The sequence below is a fragment of the Monomorium pharaonis genome, chromosome 1 (genome assembly GCF_013373865.1).
Source record: "Monomorium pharaonis isolate MP-MQ-018 chromosome 1, ASM1337386v2, whole genome shotgun sequence".
NCBI lineage: Eukaryota > Metazoa > Arthropoda > Insecta > Hymenoptera > Formicidae > Monomorium > Monomorium pharaonis.
In genome coordinates this window covers 39,621,446-39,646,147 of record NC_050467.1, presented here as the reverse complement: position 1 = coordinate 39,646,147, position 24,702 = coordinate 39,621,446, and the positions used below count along the sequence as shown (strand labels likewise).

The window sequence follows — 24,702 nt, the reverse complement described above, 5'->3', positions numbered from 1 at the left end:
GCTATACCCTTTTACATCCTCCCTTAAGCCACAGTTAGATGACGGATCTGTCACGTCTTCTGCAGATCCGAAGGCAGAAATTGCACGGTTGAGATTCAATTAAATTCCTAGCATGCCCGATAATTTCTCTGACTAGATGACACGGTTTATTAAGCCACTTGACTGGAAATTAATCGCTCTCCCGTTCCCCTTTCGAGAGGTCATTATTTTACAAACAATTTCGTAAAATTGTTGGCACTTATTACACTCATCGCGCTATTTCGTAATACGTTCTCTATATATTTCGCGATCATATATGTGTATCATACTGTTGTGTTATACGCGCAACGTCGAAATGAATATAACGCAATATGAATTTCTGCTAAGCTTCTTCTCGAAAATATATGTTTAGCCATCTTGTTTAAACACTATCTAATCTTGACGCGGTGTCATATCGGTGTAATGTGATCTAAACCATACGTACAACTCTATTTTGCCGGTCTTATCTTGCAGTAAATTTCAACAAGCTGCACGATAGGACGTAAGTATTAATCCTGGCAAAATGGCGAAGCCGAACAGGGAGTTGGAAAGAGCGATGTAGGTGGAAGCTGCCGAGATGGCGGATAAATTTCCTGAACAGGAGATTACTCCAATACCAGTTTCCAGTTTTCCTGTTATTATAGGTAACGTTATCTCACCCATCTCGGAGCTTTGCAGCGACTGGCAATGCAGTTATCCATTTTTGAAGTATCCTTTATCGTGATTTATATTTCTACACGTCGCACAATCTCACGTCAATTCTGTACCACGTCAATTTTGTATCATTTGTCGAATAATAAAATTCAATATATGTCGAGTTTATACATCGGGGAAAAATAAATTTATTGAAGACAGTGTTTGATAATAACTATTGATTTAGTTACTCAGGTATTAGATAGAAGTAAATTGATTTGCACACGGTACTAGTAATATTTCGTCAATTTTTGTATTGAAAATATACGTCTAGTTCAGTTATTTTCAGATAGTTTCAAATAAATTTAAAATAACAAAATAAAAAAATTAATAAATGATAGATAATTCTTTTGATGTTGCTGAATAGTACAAATTATATACGAAAATTTATATATGGAATTTTATGTAGAGAAAATGCATTTAACTGCTATGTCAGTGGAACTAATATTTTTGTAAAGTGAATGACAGTGTTTAAAATCTTCAGTGTCAAAGAGTCAAATACGCTTGAGAAAATGTTTATTTCTGAACTTTGTCAGAGGGTTTTTTATGATCCGCACGCACGATAACTATATCGACAAAAGTATATTTTACGTAATTTGAAATATTGATTGTGACATGTGAAATGCGAGTTTTATTTTCAGCATTTGTTTTTTGTAATAAGTCAACGACATGATAAATCTGTGAGAGGATTTAATTTCAATATATTCTATGTGAATAGCACCAAATTTTTGATGAAATACATTCACTTGTATAATTCTAAATATAAATTGCGGAGATGTGTTGGGTAAAAAATTTTTGCATATGAGTGCGGAATCGAATCTGCAAAGGAAAGAAATTCTTCTTTACGCTCCATTATAATATATATTCGGACGTAGGAAAGGAAACGTATGTCCTCCCTTGGGCTCCGCGAAAATTGTACCCGGATCTTGGGGCGGAAACGCACGACATTTGCATCTTCCTCCGTTCCGTATTGGTATTGCTCATGAATATAGACAGATATGATCCTATGTTTGAATGCTATGGTGTGGGGAAGCTCGGGGCCGAAGCCAATTGAGCCTTTTGAGCTGAAAGCCGATATGTCCAGCGGCAGAGAAGCTTGGGTTAGCAGAGAGAAGCATTATTGAAAAGATTACCCAGAGCGCTTATCTGAAGCCATAAAGGAAACATATATTATTTTAATACTTTTTTTTACATATACGTTATATTTGACATTTAATACGGCCATTAAAAATTAGTATCAATTATTATGTTACATTTCTGATACCAAAGTTTGTCGAGCAACTCTTATAGCCATTCCCTCCCCAGGTGTCCATAATTCTCCGTAAATTCTCCTAACGATAACAATTAACTTACTGCACTGCGCGTATATGTACGTGATAACTTAAGTAGATGTTTAGAAGATCGAGAGGAAGAAGTATTTAATTTTATTTGAAGAATAATAATAAGCTTATTATATCCTAGTGTCTTTCTCTCAATAAACATCATCTCGAGATAAATATATAGAGTAATCTTCTCTCTCTCTTTCTTTCGCAGTTAAGAATCAATTGGTTGTATTCAGATCATATTTCGAAGAATAAACCGCGCATGTATTGAAGGAATTGCTCTCGCTCAGCAATTATGTGCACGTACTCGACATTGGTAACAATGAGGGCACGAGGGAAATGAGGACGCCACCGAATATTAGGAAAACGCGACCGCCATTTCACGTAATTCCATTTGAGATGCTCGAGGTGACGGAGACGCTTGAATGCATACGACGGCGCAGGGTGCAAGGACGGTGACAAGAAGTGCCGGAGGTGAAGTGAGCAAGTGCAACCTGGGGACACACCGTCTGCAGCCCGCGGAGGAGAACCTAATTGTAACAAATAGCTGCCTTTATCTGCGGCTGCTGCATCACGAACTTTCGCTACGACACTGCGGTTTAGTATCTCCGCGCCTTTTAGTGTTTTATCGCTCGACGTTGTTTTCCAAATCCCGTAATACGGTGAATGGATAAAATTCGAAAAGTAATTTTTAAATATTAACTTTAATTTAACTTTTATTAATGGCTATTCGTACGCGTTACGGGGATGCGTGGAGTCATCGCGAAATAAAGCGTGAATGTTGCAAATGGTTTTGCTTTTTGCAACGGAATATTTTATTTCGGCTTGTAAAATAAACATACTCGGCATTTTAAAGTAAACACAGAATGACGTTTTGAAACGCCGTAAATTTATTCTAAAATGATATTTTAAGTGCCGCACGTCATATTTTTTTCGCATAATGAGTATCTTTAGAGAGATTCAAATCTGCACATTTTGTATTAATAGTGCTGCATCAACGTGTGTGTGTGTGTGTGTGTGTGTACTCTGTATTTTATCTCTCGTACATCTAGATTATTTCGTAAGTTACGTTATAAGTAAGACCGATACAAAGCTTACAACGAAGACTTTCAACGTCAGCTCTCCCGACGTTTTCCTCGACCACTGTGCCTCGAGCCAAGACTTTGATTTAACTTTCATTTACCTCGAGGTTCCTCGCGGAAAATATAATTATAATGTTTTAAAGCGGAGGGGCTCTCGTGTGGCCTTAGTGGTTTCCAAAATTAACGTGCTCCTTTGTCGAGACGCTTAAACGTATTACGTAGTATAATCATAAAAAATCGCGTTTATTTAATAAACCTTTGGATTTATCGTATCGCACGCACACAATTTTGATATATCGACGTCGTGCGTTAATAAAATAATTTATACAATAATTAATAAATACAGATTTTGAAACTCTTGAAGTCTATACTTGTTATAAGTTTGCCAAGTGAAATATTGTAATCGTAATATTGTGACTAAAATGCTGCGCAACACTATAATATTACTTTACGTAAAATTAATAACGCTTCGAGGACTAAGGAAGTTTTACGGTAGAACAAGCACCGCACCTTCCGCCGCAATTTCGTAGACAGCATCGCATCGTTGCCTTGCTCACGAACGTGTGTCTTGGCGTGCACAGGTCGCCTTACTTTGGTAAATATGTAACGAAGATATGCTTCCCTAAAGTTAGCAAATATTACGCGACGTTCAGCGATCGACAATCGGTGACTTTTTAAGCTGATGCGACGAGAGAACAGAAACTTCTGCAACTTCTCGGAGCATGCTGCCCGTCTTACTCTCTCCTTTATTACGTCCCCTCGGATGAATACCAGATGCGGTTAGAACTTTCAGGTAGTGCACGAAGCGACTTCAAGACTATAATTGCTTTGTTCGATCTAACTTTCGTTTCCTGCCAACAGAAGAGCTAGACTGGCTTTTACACTTTCATGCGCTATAAATGCGTTTCCGATTACACTATCTAATGGATTATTATTGTCAATTTTCTCTTTCGTGCAAAATTTATTAAAAGCCAAATAAAATAACCTCATTGTGTTTCAATTTATTTAGTTTCTACGACAATAAAGTAAAATATAGTATAAAATATAGATAAAGAAATATAATAGTATTCTATATATAATTTATGGATATCACATATATAAAAATAGATGAGATTCATACTCTAGTAAGTTTAAACGTATAAAATTTGGAGAAAACAAAATTGTGTATCGTTGCGATAAAAACGATTGGTCGCAGAGAAACTTGTTTTTTGCATCTCGTTCGGTTTTTGCGGGGAATCGTATATAGACGTTCAAACGTATGCATATATACATTTATTCAGGTTGAAATCAATGCGGCACTTCTGCCACGGCCCATTTCGCCGTCGTCGAAACTTTTTGGACACCGCCGCGTATTTCTGAGCGACTAGCTGCCCCTTATTTATTGCTTGAAAAGTATCGATTCTAGCGTTGACTTGCCGACCTTTTATGACGCTCGTATTACTTTAAAAACTTACCGCGAAAGTCATATTTCTCAAATTACTCTCCTTTAAAAGAGAGCATTTATTGTGAAAACAGGAATGAAAAGCTTTGCAGATGATGTTCGTCGAAGAAATAGAACGCAAACAAAAATCGTTCAACGAATTATTTGTTCCTTACTGCGAATACCGCGGTAGAAACGCTGATTGAAGTTGTAAGCCTACTTCTTGCATGTTTTATATGTACATTAATATTTGTCCGAACAAAAGAAATGACACACATAACTATTTTTTAAAATAATGTTATAAATCTAAATTTACTTGCATTGTAAACTGTAATATGACAAGATTATATTATATTTCAGTTTGTCCATTCCATAAACAAATAACAATTTTCAGAAACATTGTTTAAAATATCTATTATATATTATTAGATGTATACAATGTATGCAATGATAAGAAAAAAAAATTCCGAGAAATGTTACAGATTTATATCGAACATAATTTTGGCCTTTTCGATTCAATTGTGCTTCATTAGTGCGCGAGTAATATAGAATATATCTTATTAGAAATTGAAACGTAATCATATTGTCTCGAACAGCAGCGTGCATAGTTGGTCTTATGTGGCGTGAAGAAGAACGGCGACGACAAGAGGGCCGTAACGAGAGAACGAAGGGGGACAATGGTTTGACATATCGCGCTGTCATCGCCACGGTGTTGCTCGGACCTCAGGGGTGGCAATCTCTCCCCTCGTATACTTATCTCCCGCCTACGCTCGATGTCCTCGTTTCTTCGTCGGACTTATCACCGCGCCGAGTTCAATGAGACCACGATATCCCCAAACGAGAAATATGAACGAACGTTTTCACAAAGCGCCGCGTCGTCCACAAGTCCTCCAATGCTACTCGACGGTGTTACAACCATCGATCAGCGAAGCGAACCTCGGTGAAAGCACTGCGGCTCCTTTCGTGGCGCTCGAGTTTTCTTTTTGGCATCGCGTATCAAGTGATGCACTCGTCGCCCTGCACCGGCAGTGTCCGTTAGTGCAGACTTATTCCGTTAGTGTAATCGGAACAGAATTGGAGATGGTAAGCACATAAATATATAGAGCGTGAAAAATTGGACCGATTTTTTATTAATCACGGAAAGAACATCTTCGTTGAAATATGAAAATTTTAACTAGCTACAGATCTGAAAATAATTATGTAGGACGCTCAAGCTAGTTGCTAGAATATTGAAACTTTTTGCAGCATTGCTCATCACGCTTGAGCGTCCTACATAATTATTTTGATAATCCAACGAAATTATTTTCTGAATTTGCACTTAGTTAAATTTTTAGATGGTTATTCATTTAGATATATACTTTTTACCGTAGATCTCTCGCAATATACGTCCATGTAAAATATTTTATTATATAGTTATTAAATAAATTACGTGAAAGTTGATGTGACCTCACCAGGAGTAGTTATATAATAAATCAATATTTCGATACATTTCCCAATAGGCTTGATCGCGATGAAATTCTCTCACATTTACCTAATTGACGTTCTGCTGCAGTGAAGTGATCCTTCGGTCGTAATCATCATTCGACCCCGAAGGACATTCAAAGTGCAAGTTCCGATCGGTCAGGCAATTTCTGGGAACGGTGATATGCTCCGTGTTTCCACGTTCGATGAATACTGGCGCATCCCAGCTCGATAATATCTGCATCCCCCTGAGATATTAGCATATTATGCGAATAAAGTCGAAGAGTCTCGGAAGAACGCAAAAATGTTTGAAACAAGAAGAGGGCATCTCAAGTTTGTGAGAAAAATTGATTCAAACGCGTATGTAATATCCCCCCGTTAAAGTTTTTATTGCATCACAGGCTTACTGCGCACGCCGCTTTTCAAAATGGTCGTAGTTCACGCGATATAAATTGCATCGTCGATGGCTCGCTCTCCGCTCTGGCAAAGTTAGCCCAACCAGGACGAAAAAATATGTATTTGCACGGCCAGGCAGATTGCCGCGGAAATGATACCGGATAAATCTAAAAAACAGTTTCGTGCGCTAACTCGATGCAAGATGATATTTTTTTTTTGCCAGTTGATTTACTCATTTTCACTAATTTTTTTCATTATTGAAAACGGCGAAAATATCATGCATCGGTTTCAGAAACTATTTCAGAACATTAAAAATCTTTCCTCTCTCAGTAATGCAACATATAATGTACTGCTCATATAATGTTGACCCATATTTTTTCATTATATATTTCATTCATTGCGAACGATTTGTACATTTTTATACGCCAATATTTTATGTATTATTAAAATTTCCTACGAATATGAGAAAGGATATCATCAGAGTTCGTATGTTTAATGAGTGTGCTTTAATGAATGGCTCTTGATGTAATATGTATATATCAAAATCCACAGAAGCAATAATGCTTCACTTGTGAAATTCAATTTCATTACATTAAATTTATATGTCACCGAAAGTTTTAATAAAGAGCTCGTAAATTTAATATTGGCAAAATTCGTTCATCTGGATCAGTATTGACGAGGGGTGCTCGAACGCTGAAAATAAAAGTAATAATCCACATGGGGAGTATATTAGCTAGGTGTACACCATGTACCAAACGATTTTTATGTAACCACAGCGATCCATTTATACATTGCTATATAGAACAATATAGAGTCTGCTTTGAAAAGCGAATGCAATATTTTACGCATGCCTGCGCAAAAATAACCGGCCCGGACACATTTTCCGAGAAACATTTTATTAACAAGGCTTCCGCTTTTCACGAATATTTTGTATATGTTTCTGTATCAAACAAAATAAATTATTTTATCACGCTGGAATGTAGAATTTTATTTTTAAGTGAATTTAATTTAAAAAAAATGTCAAAATAATTGAAATACACGGAAACTTAAGTTTATCTATGATATCTTATAATATTTGAAAATGTACTATATCTTGTATAGATTTTCATTATATATTTATTATCCAGCATTGTATACAAGAGAACAATATTCAGCATTACATTCGTAGTTAATGACAATGCATGTAATTAAAAACAAACTTTATGTATTTAAATGCAAAACGGAATTATAATTTACCGTCTGATGTTTTACGCTCTTCGCTTTTTCGGGGGAATACTGATTTTCTACAAAACTTTCCACCGTCCTACTTAGCCACGAAAAAGAAGCTGCACGGTTTTCTAAAGAAGATGTACGTGTTTTCTGCTAAGATTGGACATATTCCTAGTAGTTTATTTTAGTTTTTGATGTATAGAAATACACACACACACACACACACACACACACATGCGCTCAGGTACACATACATATGTATACATACAACACACATGCACACATACGGTTTCTTTGAAGTGTAACGCTTGGGGAAGATACATAAAGTAAGAATTCGGTTGCTCTTAAATGTAATATATTGCATTTAGTTTTGCATAATGAATACAGTTTCGCTACTGTTTCGATTAATCTCAGGCCCGGTGGGCCCTCGTTCGCTGCCGCAAAGCTGAAACATTCTCTATTCTCTTGTTTCACGGAAAGTGTTTAAAACGGTTTATCCCATCCTTTGAATGAGGAAATCTTTTCTAAAATTATTCCCCTGCGGGTAAGGGTTCGCATAAGCGTTCGCTGTTCCGTGTAGATGCGGCTCAAGCAGGAAAAAAGGCGGACCTTTGTACTGGCGGACCCTCTGTGCATCCTGTGGCAATTGGGTCTCCCTATCTAACGGAGAGGATGCGTTATTATGAAAACTTTACGCTTCCTGTTTTCGAGACCGGTAAAAGCCGTAAGCACTATGATATGCACGTTCAATAGGGACCGGCGGTAACTGTAGTACGAGGGAATCTCGTTTAGACAGAAAATTAAGCAGCCAAATGTTATAATACATTTTTAACGCGCCCCGGGAAAATAACGGATTCCGATCTGAGCATTAGTTATTTACGTAAACGAATAACTGATGGTACTCTAAGTTAATTATCAAACAAGTAGAACATGTAATTCTTATGTTATCGTTAATGCATAAAATTATTTTGTTTAATTTTCAAGAAAAAAATTATATGTCAATGATATATTATCACGGTAAAAAATGCGATTTAAACTTGTAATTTTGATATTAGCAATAAATTCACAGTTATAGATTCCTCGTTTTTACGGATGTCAGGATCAACTTTGTCAAGAACTTGTGCAATTTCGTAGAGCACATCTTCCGGGCGCCGGTAGGCAAATTGAATTTAATGTTGCAATTACCTTGGTTAGATGTGGACGTTTCCAACTTGCATTGCCTCGCTAACTACACCAGCAAACTGTCTCATGTCACCGTCTTCAGGATTATTGATTTAAACCCGACCCGATGGTAAACGCTGTCACGTACAAGCCTGATAGCGTACACACGTGCACGTGAAAAGTATGCACACGAGAAAGAGAGAGAGAGAGAGAGAGAGTCGGCGCGAAAGACGTACGCGGCAAACAAAATAGAGGAAAAGAATATTCGGGGTGAGCAGTGTAAAGAAAACGGAAACTGCGGGGACTCCCGAGAATAGGAGGAATAAAATATTCGCGCCGGTAGAGAAAATGGTTCACGGCTTTCGCGGTGTCGAGATAAAGAGACGTTATTGCTTTTTCCGGCAGGCTAATGCGAACGGAAAAATTGTCGCCCCCGAACGAGGAAACGAGGAGGCGAGATCCGGGAAGAATGGAACGTTACCACGAATTAACGCGAGCGCGTTTCTACATACTTTTCACCTCGTTAGGGGTGAAAGTTAATGAGCTTACGTGACCGATCAAAAAAATTTTGTACACGCGCCGTTGCGTGCCGGGCCGCGTTCGCAGATTATATCGCGCATTATAAATATCTGCAGAAATATAATTGTTTCAGATTTTATGAAGCAGCGAATCTTTAATGGGTAACAAACGACTTTGGAGCGGTCGTATCTCAAAAAATGCTTCACATCGATGCGAAATAATATGATTCTATTTCTATCGATGTTGTGTGGAATAAGTCATAAAAAAAAAAAAATCAGTTTAATTAAATATGACCTTAATATATATTTATGTCTTTTAATTTCAAACTTTGTTGAAGAAAAACTGAGAATCTGCCGTCAACTAGATATAATCGTCAATTGCGCTCGGAAGAAAGTTAGAGTACGCTGTCTGTTTCAAAGTTAACCTGATGTAAATTAAATTTATCAGGGAAGAAGCGTTTCCGTGTTGCAGACGAGTAAGGATACAGGATCGATCTCTGCGAAAAGTGCACCTCTAACGTCCCGGGAGTTGCACGAATCTGGGGAAAGGGTTTCGCCGCGCACATTTCGTAATTACTTACGCGCGGGGGCTCTTCGTGTTCTTTCGGGACTCGACATCTGCTCGCGGGTATTCATCGCGGTTGAAAGCGGGTAATGCGATAGTTGATAATAACGTGAAGAGGATGATCCTCTCGGAGCATTTATTCACACACGGCGGGAGCGCGTGCAGCGAGATTCATTCATCAAGAGAGGCAATCTTGATCGGTACGTATGGTTTGCATGCGTCTTGCAACGATATCTTTTTCACATGGGCGTATCAAGAGCGACAAGATTAAATGCAGGGTGGCGCGATCGATCGGTTTCAGTGACTAAAGGCTCGCGGAGTAGATTTTTATTAGATTTCTCCTTGACCTGACGGAATGAAATCTCGAAAGCAGGGTACGCGCTTCTCTTGAACGAGCGCTTAATCTTCTCAGACGACGAAGCAGCTCAAAATTTCAGCTACGCTTCGCCGCTCGTGATTGATTGGTCAGAAAACGTAAGCTCGGCTTTAAGTTTTAATTTCAGAACCGCCTACGGATTCTAAGAGATTTAATACAAACATTTTTTCATCCATAAGACGCGAAGGCTACTCCTCCGATCGATTCAGCTCTTGTAGCTACTTTGCGTTTTTCGCTCGAGTTCTAAGCGGCTCTAAAGCCCGTCGTGTGATTTGTTTTTCAATTCGGCGCGATCACGATACACACCTAGAAATTGCGGATGCAGCATAGATGATAATTCATTTCGATGTAACGGTGTAACCGCCCTCGGCCGTCTATTTACCGCGGGGCGTACATAACGTTGGATAGAACTTCAGCGGCGATGTAACTATAGATCTTTCTGATTACCACGTCGAGGTAGAAAATACGAGGGTATAAAATGGACGTTGCCCCCGCAAAAATCAGATAAGGGGGTATATGGCGACTGCTGCCCTACTTCCTCACGCCCGCGCCGCTTGCACAGATACGGATGCATCTTAAATTTATAACGATGAGACGAACAAGAAGCTGTCAGTTCCACCTGCTCCGACGGGATTTCATCTCGGCGCGTTTTCTAGTCGCTTACTAGCGTTACTTTCCACTCGTCGAGCCCGTGCAAACGAGATGTCTATCCGATAAGCGGCATACAGCTACGAGCAAACAATGATATGAGACTTGTCCTGTTTGCTGAAATTTTTTCAGATCTTCTAAAACTTTTTGTAGACTTTAACTATAAAGATTCCGAGTCTAAAGTTTTCTATCTCGTTTATTTTATCATATATATATATATATATATATATATAGTTTCTTAAAATTATTAGATTGAACTTAACGTATTAAATTTAGCGATAAACTTGGTGAATTATCAAAATAAATTTGAACAAAATAAATATTTTTTTATAATTCTTAGTCCTAAACAATTCAAATAATCCGTACCATTGTACAAATCAATAGACGATTGTAATACGATATCATGTACAAGAATTCTGCTACAGACAGAAGCTCAACCCTCGCTTGTCCTTTTGTACTTGTGTCACTTTGACACCGCATCACAATTGTCTCTGGTTACGATTGTACGGGACTCCACAATCAAACATAGCATATCGGATGCAAGCAGATAGACGCGACCTAGATTTCAAGCTTTCCTAGAAATGTCATTCTCAAAATTATTCTTTGATCAGTCGAACGTTTCTTACGGAATACTATAAACGAAGCTCTCACCCTCAAAAATAGTAAATTCACAGTTTCTAAAAATTAAATTTTCACGTAATCGTATAAAGTACTGCTTTCATTTTTGAAATAATACTTGAAATACTTTTAAAATAAATTACAAATCTCCAGTCCCAGTATAACTTTGTCAAAATAATCTAATTTAAATTGTCCTTATTCGAAAGTTAAGATCTTCATACAGAGATTTGAGGATATTCTACAAAGGTATAGTCTCTTGAGAGCGTTGGGGTCTTCGATAATTGACTCTGTCTTCAGTCCCCGGGTTCGTTTCCAAGGAACCTAATTTATTTCCCCCACGTGGTACCCCGTGTATATTTTTCGCGCGTACCGTTCACGAATCTACGTCGCCAGGGAAAGATATCTCGAGATACGGATTTCGTCTGTAAATCTGATCCGTTCGTATCATATCCTCGTGTTGGACAGCAATTCTACGCTTTTCGTATGAAACCGTACACGGAGCGGTACATTTCTTCACTTTCCTCTCTTTGATTAAAAATTTTTTCGATTCTAAATTCTGTAAAAGCTCTCTCTTTCTCTCTCTCGTGCCAAGTATTATATATTATAAATATACATTTTAAGTAAATGTTATAAATATGTGTCTTAAATATCCGCCATAAATGAGTACTCAAAGTAACTATATGACAAAATTTGCATATTTACCGTTGTTAATGCAAACAATAAAAATACATAATACATAAATTTATATCTTTCTATTTTAGTATAACTTTGTTTAACTTATTTAATTTTTGTATAAATTTAGAACATACTACAACAAAGTATAATTTTATCTTTTTATGCGTGAAAAATAATGCGTTCATTTTGTTATTGTGAAATAAGTAGTTTACAATATCTAGATTAATGCTATTATGCACTTATTCTTATATTCTTCTCTTCAGACATTGAGGCTTATAAACTCCTTTTCATTTCCTGTAATATTTCCGCGGTTCCAGACTGTATTGCTTGCTTGCATATCTGTTGAGAAAGAAAAAATGTCTCTCTTTTTCTCGTATTACCATAGCTTTCGTTATTATAAAGTATAACGGTTGTTTAAGAACATAATTTTTTTTTAAAGTATGGATAAACAATATTTACTACAAAACATTGTTATTTAATTGTTCAACGCATATATGAAACTTGATACGTTGCAAACGACTCTTTTGCGAACGTTTAGCACACACGTGCAATATTGCTTCCATAAACTTATATCGTCTTTTATTACACGGTTTACAAACTTCACTGTTTTAAACTTACTTGGTTTAAGTTTCTATTCTCTACTTTTTACTTCCTGCTGCCCCGTCAATTCCTTCGAAAATGACATGTCGGAGTGCAAATCGATTTATATGATCGATTAAGTAATGCAATTGTGACTACTGAGTTTGAAACTCGCCTATTAGACATCAAGAAACTGCCGGGGAAATCAAGTTAAAAGTTTACAAGTAACAAGCACGAAGCTCCCTCGCGAATTCTTTCTCCTTCTGCAGATATACGAGTAAAAATCATGCCGTAGAATGATAAAGCGAACTATTCGAACGAGCAGACAACTTGAAATTGAATGCAGCGCCGATCACCTTTTTCGCATCTCTCTTCTCTATTGCGCGAACGTTTGCGTTACACGAGTATTATGTTCGGCACATTTCGCGCGTATTATTCGATAGCTAGACAAAACGTTTCCTGTGACAGCCCGAGGGAAGGGATGGGCGATACCACTGGGACGGTCTACATTTACGAGCAAGAAGAATACGGCGCATAAGACATACGGTTTTAGACGGTTTCCAGCCGCGCTGGAGCACGACGTCTTACAAAATGCAACCACTAAATTACGGTTCTTACGACAGGCCGCGTCGTAAACATTCATATCTCGTTGTTTGACATCGAATACGGGGAGAGAGCGAGAGCGGGACGCAAACAACCGGGGTTACGGTATCTTCATAAAAAGTATGCCCCATTACCGTGAAATTTTGCGTATAAGCTCCAGCCTTTGCTTTATTCCCGGCCAGCTCTTTCCGTAAAGAGACGCGACGTGACGCCCCGAGCGACGTCAAAAGTTCCGTAATCAGCCGACGGCAATGTTAAAGATTATGACACCTCTCCATACGCGCTTACCTACGGTATCCGGTTCTCTGCGCGCGAGTATATATCTTCCAATTCTTTCATAATGGCAGATATTTTGCACCCCCGTGAAAACCCGTAGCTTTCGTACCGTTCGATACAAAATCCGCATGCGGCGCCCGTTGCAACGTTCTCGTGTATGACATGAAATCCCGTTGTCAACGGTTATTACCGCCGAATGCAAAGCGAAGCAGATACCACACACACGTTGCTGAGGAAGCGAACGTCACCGAACGTTGCCCGCCCTATCGCATCAACGTATTGTCCATAAGCCGACCTTGAGCCATTAGCTTAGGTAACAGTACGTGAAAATCATCTTCCGATCAGTTGGCGATGCACTCGACGATATCTAACTGGCTCCGAAAATCGTACATCGTGCCGTTTGATCGGCTAATGTCGAATATATAGGCGACGCATGCTGACCGCATGGCAATAAATATCGGTAATCGATATTCCACCAGGGGCGATTTAGTCCGGGCCCGCGCGCAACGCCAGCAAGGCGCGCGCCGCAAGAGCGCAAGAGAAAGAAAAACTGAAAGGGGGATGGAACGCAGCGGGCTCGGTGAGCGAGAGAGACGAGATCTTTGACGCTTTCAAAACCAGAAGCGGCACTCTGTACTTCGTATTAAAAACCTTACGCTCGAAAGAACGCTTTCAGCCGCATTGACCGACTGTGAATGACGAATTTGTGACCTCCTTTGCAAAAGCAATTATGTCACTCCTCCTCCACCTCTTCGCTACCGGAGTAGCGATATCTAACCCTTCTGATGCTTTTTCCTTCGTTCCTTCTCACTCTCCCTCTCTCTTTCTGTTTCTCTACCCGCCGCTTCTTTCTTCTGCAGCCACGAACGGCTGGCTTTTACATTTTCAAGCTTCTCGCACGGAAAATCGCTCTTACATTCAAATCAAAAGACCTGACCGCGCCGCTTGAAATGTTTTACTTTCATCGCAGTTCAAGTTTTGCCATACGACAGTTTAATCTCTATCTAACAACCTTTTTATTGCTATTCCGCTACTAGCATTGTTTACTCGGCTTAATCATGGGACAACTCTTCTTGTCGCGTTTTGCCTAATGCATAATTCTTCCTCTTTTAGTTTCGATATATTTCTTTATAAAATAAAAATAAGTCAAGCTGCATATATCGATCGGTTTAAATCGGTTTTATCATGGTATTCGCTGTTATTGTGTAAATGGAATTGCAAATGTGATTGGTCAGTTTTAGTTAGAGCAACAGAGTGCTCAACAGTGTATCACTCCACTCTTGATGTTAAGGTCTTTGTACCAAAGAGCTAGCGAAAAATGTTCAAATGATAGCGGGACGTACGACATAAAAGCACACAAATAAATATCGAATTTTACGAACGGCTAAAAAAAAAGACAATTTCTAGAAAATATGAATGCCTGCCAGACACAGATGCATAACTGCGTTTTAATCGATAGATTGACAAAATTTTCTATATTTTATTTCGTCGCCAGAGAGGAAAAAGCGTGCGCGTTCGATAATACAACTAGGATAATGATTTATTTTAAAGTCCTCCGCGTACGCACAGTGACGTCGGGAGAAGTATGAATTTTAGTATCTCAAAGAGATGATTACGGGAGATGTTGAACTCGTTATCACACTGCGATCAAGGAAGCGTATTACGAATAATTTCTTCTTTGCAAGCAGCTGAAGCTAGATGGATAAAAGAATAACTTGTGCTCGGATAATTGCTTCCTAATGGCCGCGAACATGATATCTCGCTCTTCTTTCCATTACGCTTTGTTTCCTGTCTGTCTACTCGGATACCACGAGCTGTTCGACGTCAATCCAACGATTTAACGGCGGTATTATATTGCATAACGTACCCGACGTGCATTTACATCGTATGTTATGGAAAATCGCTTTTATATCACACTTGTCGTATAATTCGACACTTTGATTAAGCAAAATCACTTACCACAACAAGATTTCCTTTTAATAATTATCCTACATTCAATACGGGCAATACGACGGACGACACGATCAATATGAAAGATTTTAATTTCAGTTCAGGTTTGTGTGACTTCTGACCTTAAAATTTATATGCCGTATATCGCGTTGCATTTTGTTGCAAGCAGTTTATGCTTTAATGCGATTTCGGCGCGACGAAACTACATTTTCCAATTCGCATACCATGCGAGTCTCGACTAGGGGTGGTGAAACGGTAGGTAAAAGGGTTTCGCGCGCGAAACTTAATAAATTAATCCCGTAAACATGGAGAATCGTGTTTCACCGGCTATTCCGTGCGTGTGCATCATGAACACGTGCACGCATCCGCGGCAATGGAGGGATGCAATACGTGCTTTGCCGGTGCAAGTCTCGCGGAAAATATCAGTGTACATAGCGTTTTGCCTTCTCCTCCCCCTTCTCTCTCTCTCTCCCCTCTTCGCGTGATATATTTACTTAATAAACGTTCCGAACGGCAGGAAAATTTAAATTAAATTTATTCAGTGAAAACAGCGTATAGGCACGAGGACGACCGCAACATTGTTCCCGAGCGAACGAAATGCGCGGAGAGAGAGAAGAGAGGAGGGAGAGAGAGAGAGAGAGAGAGAGAGAGAGAGAGAGAGAGAGAGAGAGAGAGAGAGAGAACCGAAGAGAGAGAGTGTGAGAGAGCGAGTGAACGTGGGTAGCCAGAAAGGATAAATGGACACAGAGAAGACGATTAAAGTAGCAAGTGAGTAAAGCAAAACGAAGACGGAGGCAAATGGAAGAAAGGCGGACACACAGAAGGAGAAAATATAGAGAAAAAGCGCGGAGGAAGAAGGAGAGGAAGAGGGTGTCGAAAGAGCTGCAAAAGTACGGACTGTTAAAACGAAGTGAAAAGCTCGCGAGGGATGGCGCGACGCGTCTGAGTGACGGCGGGCCCCGTTGATTCGGGTGTAGGAGGAAAAAAAAAAACCGTGAAAATATGCTCTCGGCATGCTCTCCCTACGACGGAAATGTGTCAAATTCGCGCGTGCTCCGTCTGCCGTGGTACATTCGGGCTCGGCGGAGCCGTCGCTCGTGTCGGGGAGGATCGGCGATGATGGCGCGCGCTGCGACAGAGGGTGTACGGGTAACGACAAAAAAAATATTTGTCCGCGTTTCATTTCGTCCGTTGCATGCATCGGGCGTTCGCTGCCTGACCGCTCGGACGCGTTGTTTTCGTATTATCCGAAATTCTTCCGGTGTCAATGGCCCGTAATTCGAGCAAACAATGACCAGCTAAACGACTCACGACTACGGCCCGCCCGTTCATAAATTCGCGCGAGTCTTTTTTATTACTGTCGCGATACGTTTCGCGAACTGCGTAACTGTAACTGCGTAAAGACTGAAACACACTAGAAATTGCCAGATAAATTCCGATTAATTAACGATTATTACACTTACAACCGTCGTTGTGCGCTATAATCTTGTATCCGGAACGAAAGATATATAGTAAAATGTCAAGCAATAATAATCAATATCTGCAGAAATAATCAGCTGTTATATTTGTTATGTTTCTGGAATATAATTAAAAAATTATTAGGATTATTATAACAGAAGAATTTGCCTGCATCATTCACGTGATTAAACCGCAACACTTTATTGGTTGCGATTGACGATTAAAAAAGAATATTTTCTAAATCGCAGTCAATAATCACAAATGCAATTCAATTCTGTAATCATTAATGTGACTTGGCCTTCTGCATACCATAGCGAGAAATTTTGTTGTGTTTTTTTACAAGTTTGTTTAATTACTTGCACGTGGAATGCTAAATGAAGTTACAAAAATATCATGATAAAACCTTTTTTGCATTTTCTGTACACATATATATATATATATATCTGAACAAAATTTATCAAGAGACAAGCAACGCACGTTTTGAAACAGTGCCAACAATAAGAAAGAGGATTTGCTGTTATTACATAAGTTTTCATCCTATTATATTATACATAAAAAAATAAAGTAGAGGTATACCTTCAAAAAAAAAAGTTCTCGTTACATTTGCGGACTTTAAGTTGGGCGACTCGAGATGGATGCTGACGTTAACGCTCGCCTCAAATTGCTGCTTTCACACGTCGCTTGTTTCTTGAAAATTAGCATGTTGATTAAAATTCGACTTGAAAGTCGCTTTGAAACGTGAAACTGGGCCGTAAGTTTCTCGGGTAGAAAACGCGTAGAGAAGCGAGAGCCGTCGATGTCGGGGCGTGGACAAAGTGGTCATATTTCGCACAAGTGTCCCATGTCTACCCTTTTGTCTTTTCCCTAGCGGCAACCGTTGAAAGCAGCTTGCTGTAAGCGGATATTCTATTTAGGAAAAAAGTTGGAAGCGTGCTTGTTCCTTGCCGTTGTATAAAACTGCTTATCGACCGGCTCGTCCTTCTTTACTGTATAGATCCACTTCGTTTGAATATGCAAACTAATTTATTTCTATACCCTCTTTTCTCGGATCGGGCAATATATAAATATGATCTTCTAAAGTACTTTATATTTTGCGGAAGAAGTACATGGCCAAAAGGGAATAGCGGGACCGTTTTCCCACGAGTGAATCGAATGTGTACCTATCAGCTACTCTGCATAAATTTGGTCTGAGTGTGACGACGTCGCATTTATGACGAGGACAACGTCGTTTTCGAGAGAATCGTCGCCGCCGCACCGCGCCGCGTCGGCGAGGAAGCTCCTCATGGAAAATCACGTTAAAGTTTGAAAAATTTGATGGCATGCTCGAAACAGACTGAAGTTCACTCGAGGGAATGCTGGGTGGACGGCTGCAATTGCTCACGGAACATATCTTCCTTCTCCCGAGCACGGCGAACAGATTGTCAGAAACCGTCGGATCGTTCGTTAAAGCGAAAAATCACGTGCGCGAGATTTACTTCGATTTCATATTTTTTCGATTGCATCGTCTGTCGGCGCTGTTCCCAAATGTTGATTTATCGCGGGATAAACTTTGCTACTCATGACTAAACATTAGGAAATGAATATTTATTTTACTGAATTTTTGAGGGAATTAAAAAAACTGCTTTTTCATTTTCAAATTAATTTAGTGAAAATAAGATAATATCTTTTGATTCTAATTGATATATGAAACATCTTCTATAGACGAAATTTAATTATATTACAAATTCGCACACTAATGCAACTTTATATCGCAAATATTTAAGAAATTTAAAGCAATTATCTTTTTACTTGATTTTAATTACCGCTTAACTCATAAAGTTCGCATCAAGTACATAGTTCTTAATCATTAAGGCATACTATTCAAATTCATTCTACTTAGTTTGTGTAGCTGTTCTCGCCTCATTTCTTCTCTTTACATCTGCTTTTCTATTTGCGCGAATGTAAAAGTAAATTATAGAAATTTATTCATCTTGAGTGCACTTTATGCACTCTGCTTCAAAATTGTACTTGAAATTTTTCCAAAGTAATAACATCGTAAATTTCTCAACATATTTCTAATATATCGTGAACATTACTAATGTAACATTACCAATAAAAAGTTGAACAAATTGATTTCTAAAAAATAATTTACGATAATAAACAATAATTTTTTAATAATAACTTCATTTTAAGCACAGTCAATTAATTTTTAGAAATATTCTTTGTTAATTGAATAGATTTTACAAACTTTGCTTTCAAATCTAATATAATAAACAGACAGAAATCTCATTGTCTGTAATATTTCCATTTTTACCAATTTAATATAATAGGTAATTTATAATCAATAATTTTTCTAAATTTTTTAAAATGTATTAATACAATCACGCCGTTTAATAAAATGAGCGGCTTAGAATTACATTTATTAATGATACGTAATGAGTACATCATTGATTAAAAATAAGAAATAAATTTATATATATCTACACGTATTAAAAGAGATAACAATAAAGAATAATTTATCTCTTTTATCTACAGTTCTTGGAAAGCCATGTAGTTTGAATAATGTACTTTATTGAGAATTACAATAAATTTCAGGAAGTACATTATGAACCTCTAATGAAGATTATGTATCGAGGCTAAAGATAAACTGAGGAAATCCGACCTAACAATTCTACTTGTAAACCCGATGTTGCGCGGTTATAGTTGACACACGAGATTATAGAGGCATCTCGTAAATTGCTCTTCGGGTAATCTGTTCGCGCTATTATATTCCCTGAGTAATAATTACGTAAATACAGTCCGTTATAACTCGCTATTTTGATCGTCAACATGTTTTCTGAAGGTATAAAAGATGGGCAATAACGCGATCTTTTCGCAGTGTTAAAATGTGGTCCAACAAGTTTGTGTTGTGTGCGTTTGTGCTCGTGTGGGCCAAAGCCGAGCAAGATGTTCAATTAGAAATTCCTCAGGGATTTCTAAAGGGCCTAAAGACTAGTACCGTAATGCAGAACAAGCCATACTACAGCTTTAAAGGAATACCTTACGCGAAACCCAATGTTGGCCTTAATAAATTCCAGGTAAGTTGATTTTACTAGATAAGATAAGATGGTACAATTTCGAACATAATACAGTTCGAAACAAAATGAGATTTTCAAAGTTCAAATTTCATTCTGATCTCATTGTGTGACATCAGTAATCATTATTTCTTAGTCTCACTAAATAAAAGTTATATAACATATATATACATATAGTTTTTAAATATACTATTTTTACATTTAAAATATAAATTTGAGCCAAAGAATTAACGAGAGCAACAAATTAATATTTCGAGCTTTAATTCTTATTTTTGAGATGCCGGAGCCAGCGGAGCCATGGGAAGGCACGTATGATGGGACCTATCACCGTTCGTCTTGTCCTTTCTTTTGTATAATAGAACAAGATATAGTTGGCGAGGAGGATTGTCTTTTTCTTAACGTTTACACTCCGATATTGGACAAAGAAGCTTGTAAAGCTGTTATGGTATGGTTTCATGGCGGTAATTTCAATCACGGCCTCGGAGACGACACATTCTATGGTCCTGATTTTTTAATCGAGCAAGATGTTGTTCTTGTGACGCTTAATTATAGACTAGGCGCAATTGGCAAGTAGAGTTCTCTCGACAATCATTCGTGCGTTTGTGAGATACTCAATTTAAATACTTTCTACGTCAAATTTTAACGCATATAATCGCTATGTCATCGTCGGATTATAGGATTTTTAAATACTGGTGACGAGAATGCACCTGGCAACGCTGGTCTAAAGGATCAGGTAATGGCGTTGAAATGGGTCAAGGACAATATACATTACTTCGGTGGCTGTCCGAACCGAGTTACGATCTTCGGCGAAGATGCGGGTGCAAGTTCTGTTCAATTTCACATGATGTCTCCTATGTCCGATGGTAAGACGTGCGATTAGCTGATTACTCGAGCGAAATAAACTTTTTTCACTTTTCGCGTCAGTCTGAAATGTATATAGAACCAAATTTACAACATGCTATAGGTTTGTTTAATAAAGTTATCGCGCAAAGCGGGAGCGCAGTGAATACATGGGCGATGTCTTACGATGCCAGAGAAGTAGCTTTTAAGTTGGGCGAAAAGCTCGACATTGAGACTACCGATTCTGCGGAGTTGGTCGCCAGGCTCGCGGAATTCTCTCCGAAAGAGTTAATTGCGGCCAGCGATGACTTGACGTTTCTTAAACAGGTATTGTACTAATTGAATGTAGTATATTTTCTTATGTGCACGAGAGATTATAATTAGTCGAATTTTACGTGTATCGTAAAATTCGGCTAATGTACTCTGTCGTGCGCATATAGTCGAAGCAGACATTACGTTAACGAGTATCGAATGCCAATAATCATTTCGATTGTCTCCTTGCAGAGTGCCATGAACGGCCGCACCGAAGCATTCATTCCAGCGGTCGAGGCTGATGTAGGACAAGAGGTATTTCTACCGGCTGATCCCTGGACGCTTTTAAAATCTGGAAAAATTGCCGACGTGCCTGTTATGGCCGGATTTATGGCCGATGAGTCCGCCTTCCATGTCCAGAGTAATCACCGATACGATATTATACGCGGAAGTTATATGCTCGGCGTCGTGTAAACGATATGAAAACATTTGTTTTCAGTGATGCTCGGCAATATCGATCAGATAAACGAGCACTTTGAGAACTTCCTGCCGAACGACTTGAATATAACCGATGCCGGGCGGAAGAACCAACTAGGTGAAAGCTTGAAGAGCTACTACTTCGGGGATAAATTGATCTCCACGGAAACCACGAAAGAGTTCATGAAGGTGAGTACTTAACGTTAATATCGTCCCGCTATCGCAAAACTTCGTCTAAGCAGCGCATAAGTTTAACGATGTGCATATTAAAGTTGTTTGTGCATTTTAGATGTTGGACGACGTCATGTTTGACGCCGGGATCGCACTCAGTTTAGAGGTATTAAGCTCCCGAATTTCATCTCCAATTTACCAGTACTTATTCTCTTACGAAGCTCCTATCGGTATGATAAAATCTTTGATCCACGTGGAACAGGGTAAGTTACGAGTTATGAGTTTTCGTAGGGACTTTGTGTTCGTTCTGTAATTGCGATGTTCTCGTTGTGCAGCGAGAGTAAGAATGCAATATTATATTTTAATAAATTGCATTTGCTCATAATTTTTATCTCGTACAATTAGGCGCTGCTCATGGTGACGATTTGACGTACGAATTTTATTCGGAAACGTTGAAAAATATGCCACAACCAGATTCCCCTGCAGAAAAAATGGTGCGCATTTATACGACAATATTGACGAATTTTGCAAAAGATGGGTACGTCTGGACAATTATCGGTTATTAAATTAAGGAAAGATGTAAAACGAGAAATTCTAATTGTGATATTTTTAGGGACCCTACGTCAAATAAGAATGAGTATGTAAATGTGGATTGGGAGCCCAGAGGTACAGAAGATAATTATATGATTATTAATCAAGATTTAAAAATGGAAAAAGGTTTTCTGGGAGACAGAGCTGAGTTCTGGAAGGACTTATACAAAAATATTCTTGACTAATAATAAAATATCGCGTCATATCATGAGAATATAAATGTATTAGTTATATCGAATTGTGGCAAATAATGACGATGCATACTTCGCACAGTTATTCTTATAGTACGATATGGCGAAAAATATGTGAAATATTATATAAAAATTGCAAATATATATAATATATTTATATATATAAATATAAATATATATATATATATATAATAAAATCTAAACTAAGAGTATTAGTAAGACGCTTGATGCTTTGCATCGAGAAGAAGGGCACCACAAAGCGACGTGATCGATAAAGTCCACGCTGAATTATAAAATATCCAATTAGAGACGGCAATAACATTTCTTACTGATATCAATTATCAATATATATATAAAACGAGCTATATATCAATAGTAGATTTTGGAGTCACGGTTCTTCCATTACGTATTTACGTATCACCGCAGCTAGCCTCCCAGAAAAGATTTCTGATACAAAAACAAAAAAATCTTGATATTTAATCTTATTACAACCTCATGCAGTATACAAATAAAGCAATAAGATTAAATCAGTAATTCCTATTCCTCTTTCTCGAATTAAATAAGATTAATTTATTATTTTGAGACAAGAGTAACAAATAAATTTAACGTTTAGAATAAATTTTTGTTCGATGTTTTAATGCGCGACAATATTTGGCGTGAACTTATATGTGCTATCGTCTTTTGTCAGATTTAAATTAACATCTTCAGAGCGGTCTATTCTTAAATCTGAAATATTATAAGTGTCATAAATTTATTAAATCATTCTAAAAAAATTATTAGGATAGCATCAAAATCATTTTATTCTAGATTTAAGAACTTTCCATTTAAGAACAAAACATTCCTTCTTTGATAATAAATATGATTGCTGGAACTAATATCAATTCTATTTTATGATAGATCGAAGAGTAATAGCGTTAGATTCAGAAATCTTTTCCGTATTGATGTACGTCTTTGCGGTAGGTGCAAAATCGCTGAAAGAGAAACATCGAGCTCATATCTGAAATAGCGAAATTGTTGCGGGAAGGAATGTTGATGTAACTCGGGTAAACTCTTAGTAGTTGGTTACCGAGGTTGAGATTGGCAATTTGTTGTAACCTGCTGCTCACTCTCTCCCCCTTCTCTCTCTCTCTCTCTCTCTCACACACACCACATACGTGTACGTATCTTTGCTTGGTCGTGATGGTGGAGATATATCTGGTGGCGTGGTTAGTCACGCATGCACGCACGGTCTCGCACGCGTTACCCGTGCGCGCACAGCGATTCACTAACTGACGTATCGGATGAAAGGAAAATTTATGCCTTGTCAGTGCGTTACGAGCCAAATGGTAACAAATAGGGCCACAGCCGCTACCGCCGACACCGCCGGCAAGAAACTCTTTTGTCGTTATCGTGCTCGCGTCTGGTCGCGGTATACCGTGAACAATTCGCGAATAATCGCACGAAATGAAAATTATTGCGGGCGAGCGGGCCGCCGTAGTTGCAGCTGTTGCTCGACTGTTCCCTGCCCGCCTATACCCTTTTTCATACGGGACCGCGAAAAGTTTTCGTATAACGAGGTGAAACCGCCGGCGTTGCGAGTTCCCTAACGAAATTACGCGCTTGTTTCAGCGAACGAATAAGCGAGAACTTTTGAACTCGCGAGGTACGACCAGACCGGGGCGACGACAACGAAATAGATGGAGAACAGCCGCGAAAGAGTCGGCGTATGCCGATCTCCCCGCGAAATATGCTCCCAATGTACGTCGCTGATGAAAAAATGTAACCTCGATACGACCAGGCCCCGGCGCGTTTCATGACGTAATCAAGAGCGGACGTGGCCTCGTGCCGCTCGTGGCGCATGGCGAACTTTCAAGTACGCGGGAAGTCACGCGGAACGGTGCGAGACACACGGGACGGCCACATATTGATCGGCGGCGAGTGCGATGGTGCAGTTTTGACTGCGGGACCCTCCGTGCGCGCGAATGCAATCGATCATCTCGCCACGGGCGAAGAAAGTCTGCACCGGTCTGCCGACGCGCCTGAATAAGCGATATTGTTAAACGGAGTTTTCATTCTTCACCGTCAATGGGATTGCAGCGCAATGATGTTGCTGTCTTTGC

At 38.8% G+C, this 24,702-nt stretch overlaps 2 protein-coding genes across 2 annotated transcripts in view; both read left to right on the top strand.

Annotated features, from left to right (window-relative positions):
- The window catches only part of LOC105835246 (teneurin-a), a 461,026-nt gene that overhangs the window by 35,582 nt on the left and 400,742 nt on the right, over positions 1-24,702 (top strand).
- Positions 12,250-23,474, top strand: LOC105835102 (esterase FE4). Its single transcript, XM_012678081.3, has 9 exons — positions 12,250-20,084; positions 20,359-20,647; positions 20,759-20,944; positions 21,046-21,248; positions 21,426-21,594; positions 21,673-21,839; positions 21,940-22,084; positions 22,227-22,359; positions 22,435-23,474. Exons 1-9 carry the CDS (start codon positions 19,893-19,895, stop codon positions 22,595-22,597), a joined length of 1,647 nt encoding a protein of 548 aa, XP_012533535.1. The 5' UTR covers positions 12,250-19,892; the 3' UTR covers positions 22,598-23,474.

Coding starts and splice junctions, on each gene's coding strand:
- LOC105835102 (XM_012678081.3), top strand. CDS start 19,893: ATGTGGTCCAACAAGTTTGTGTTGTGTGCGTTTGTGCTCGTGTGGGCC. Junction 20,648..20,758: donor TTATAGACTAGGCGCAATTG/GCAAGTAGAGTT, acceptor GTCGGATTATAG/GATTTTTAAATACTGGTGAC. Junction 21,840..21,939: donor CCACGAAAGAGTTCATGAAG/GTGAGTACTTAA, acceptor TGTGCATTTTAG/ATGTTGGACGACGTCATGTT.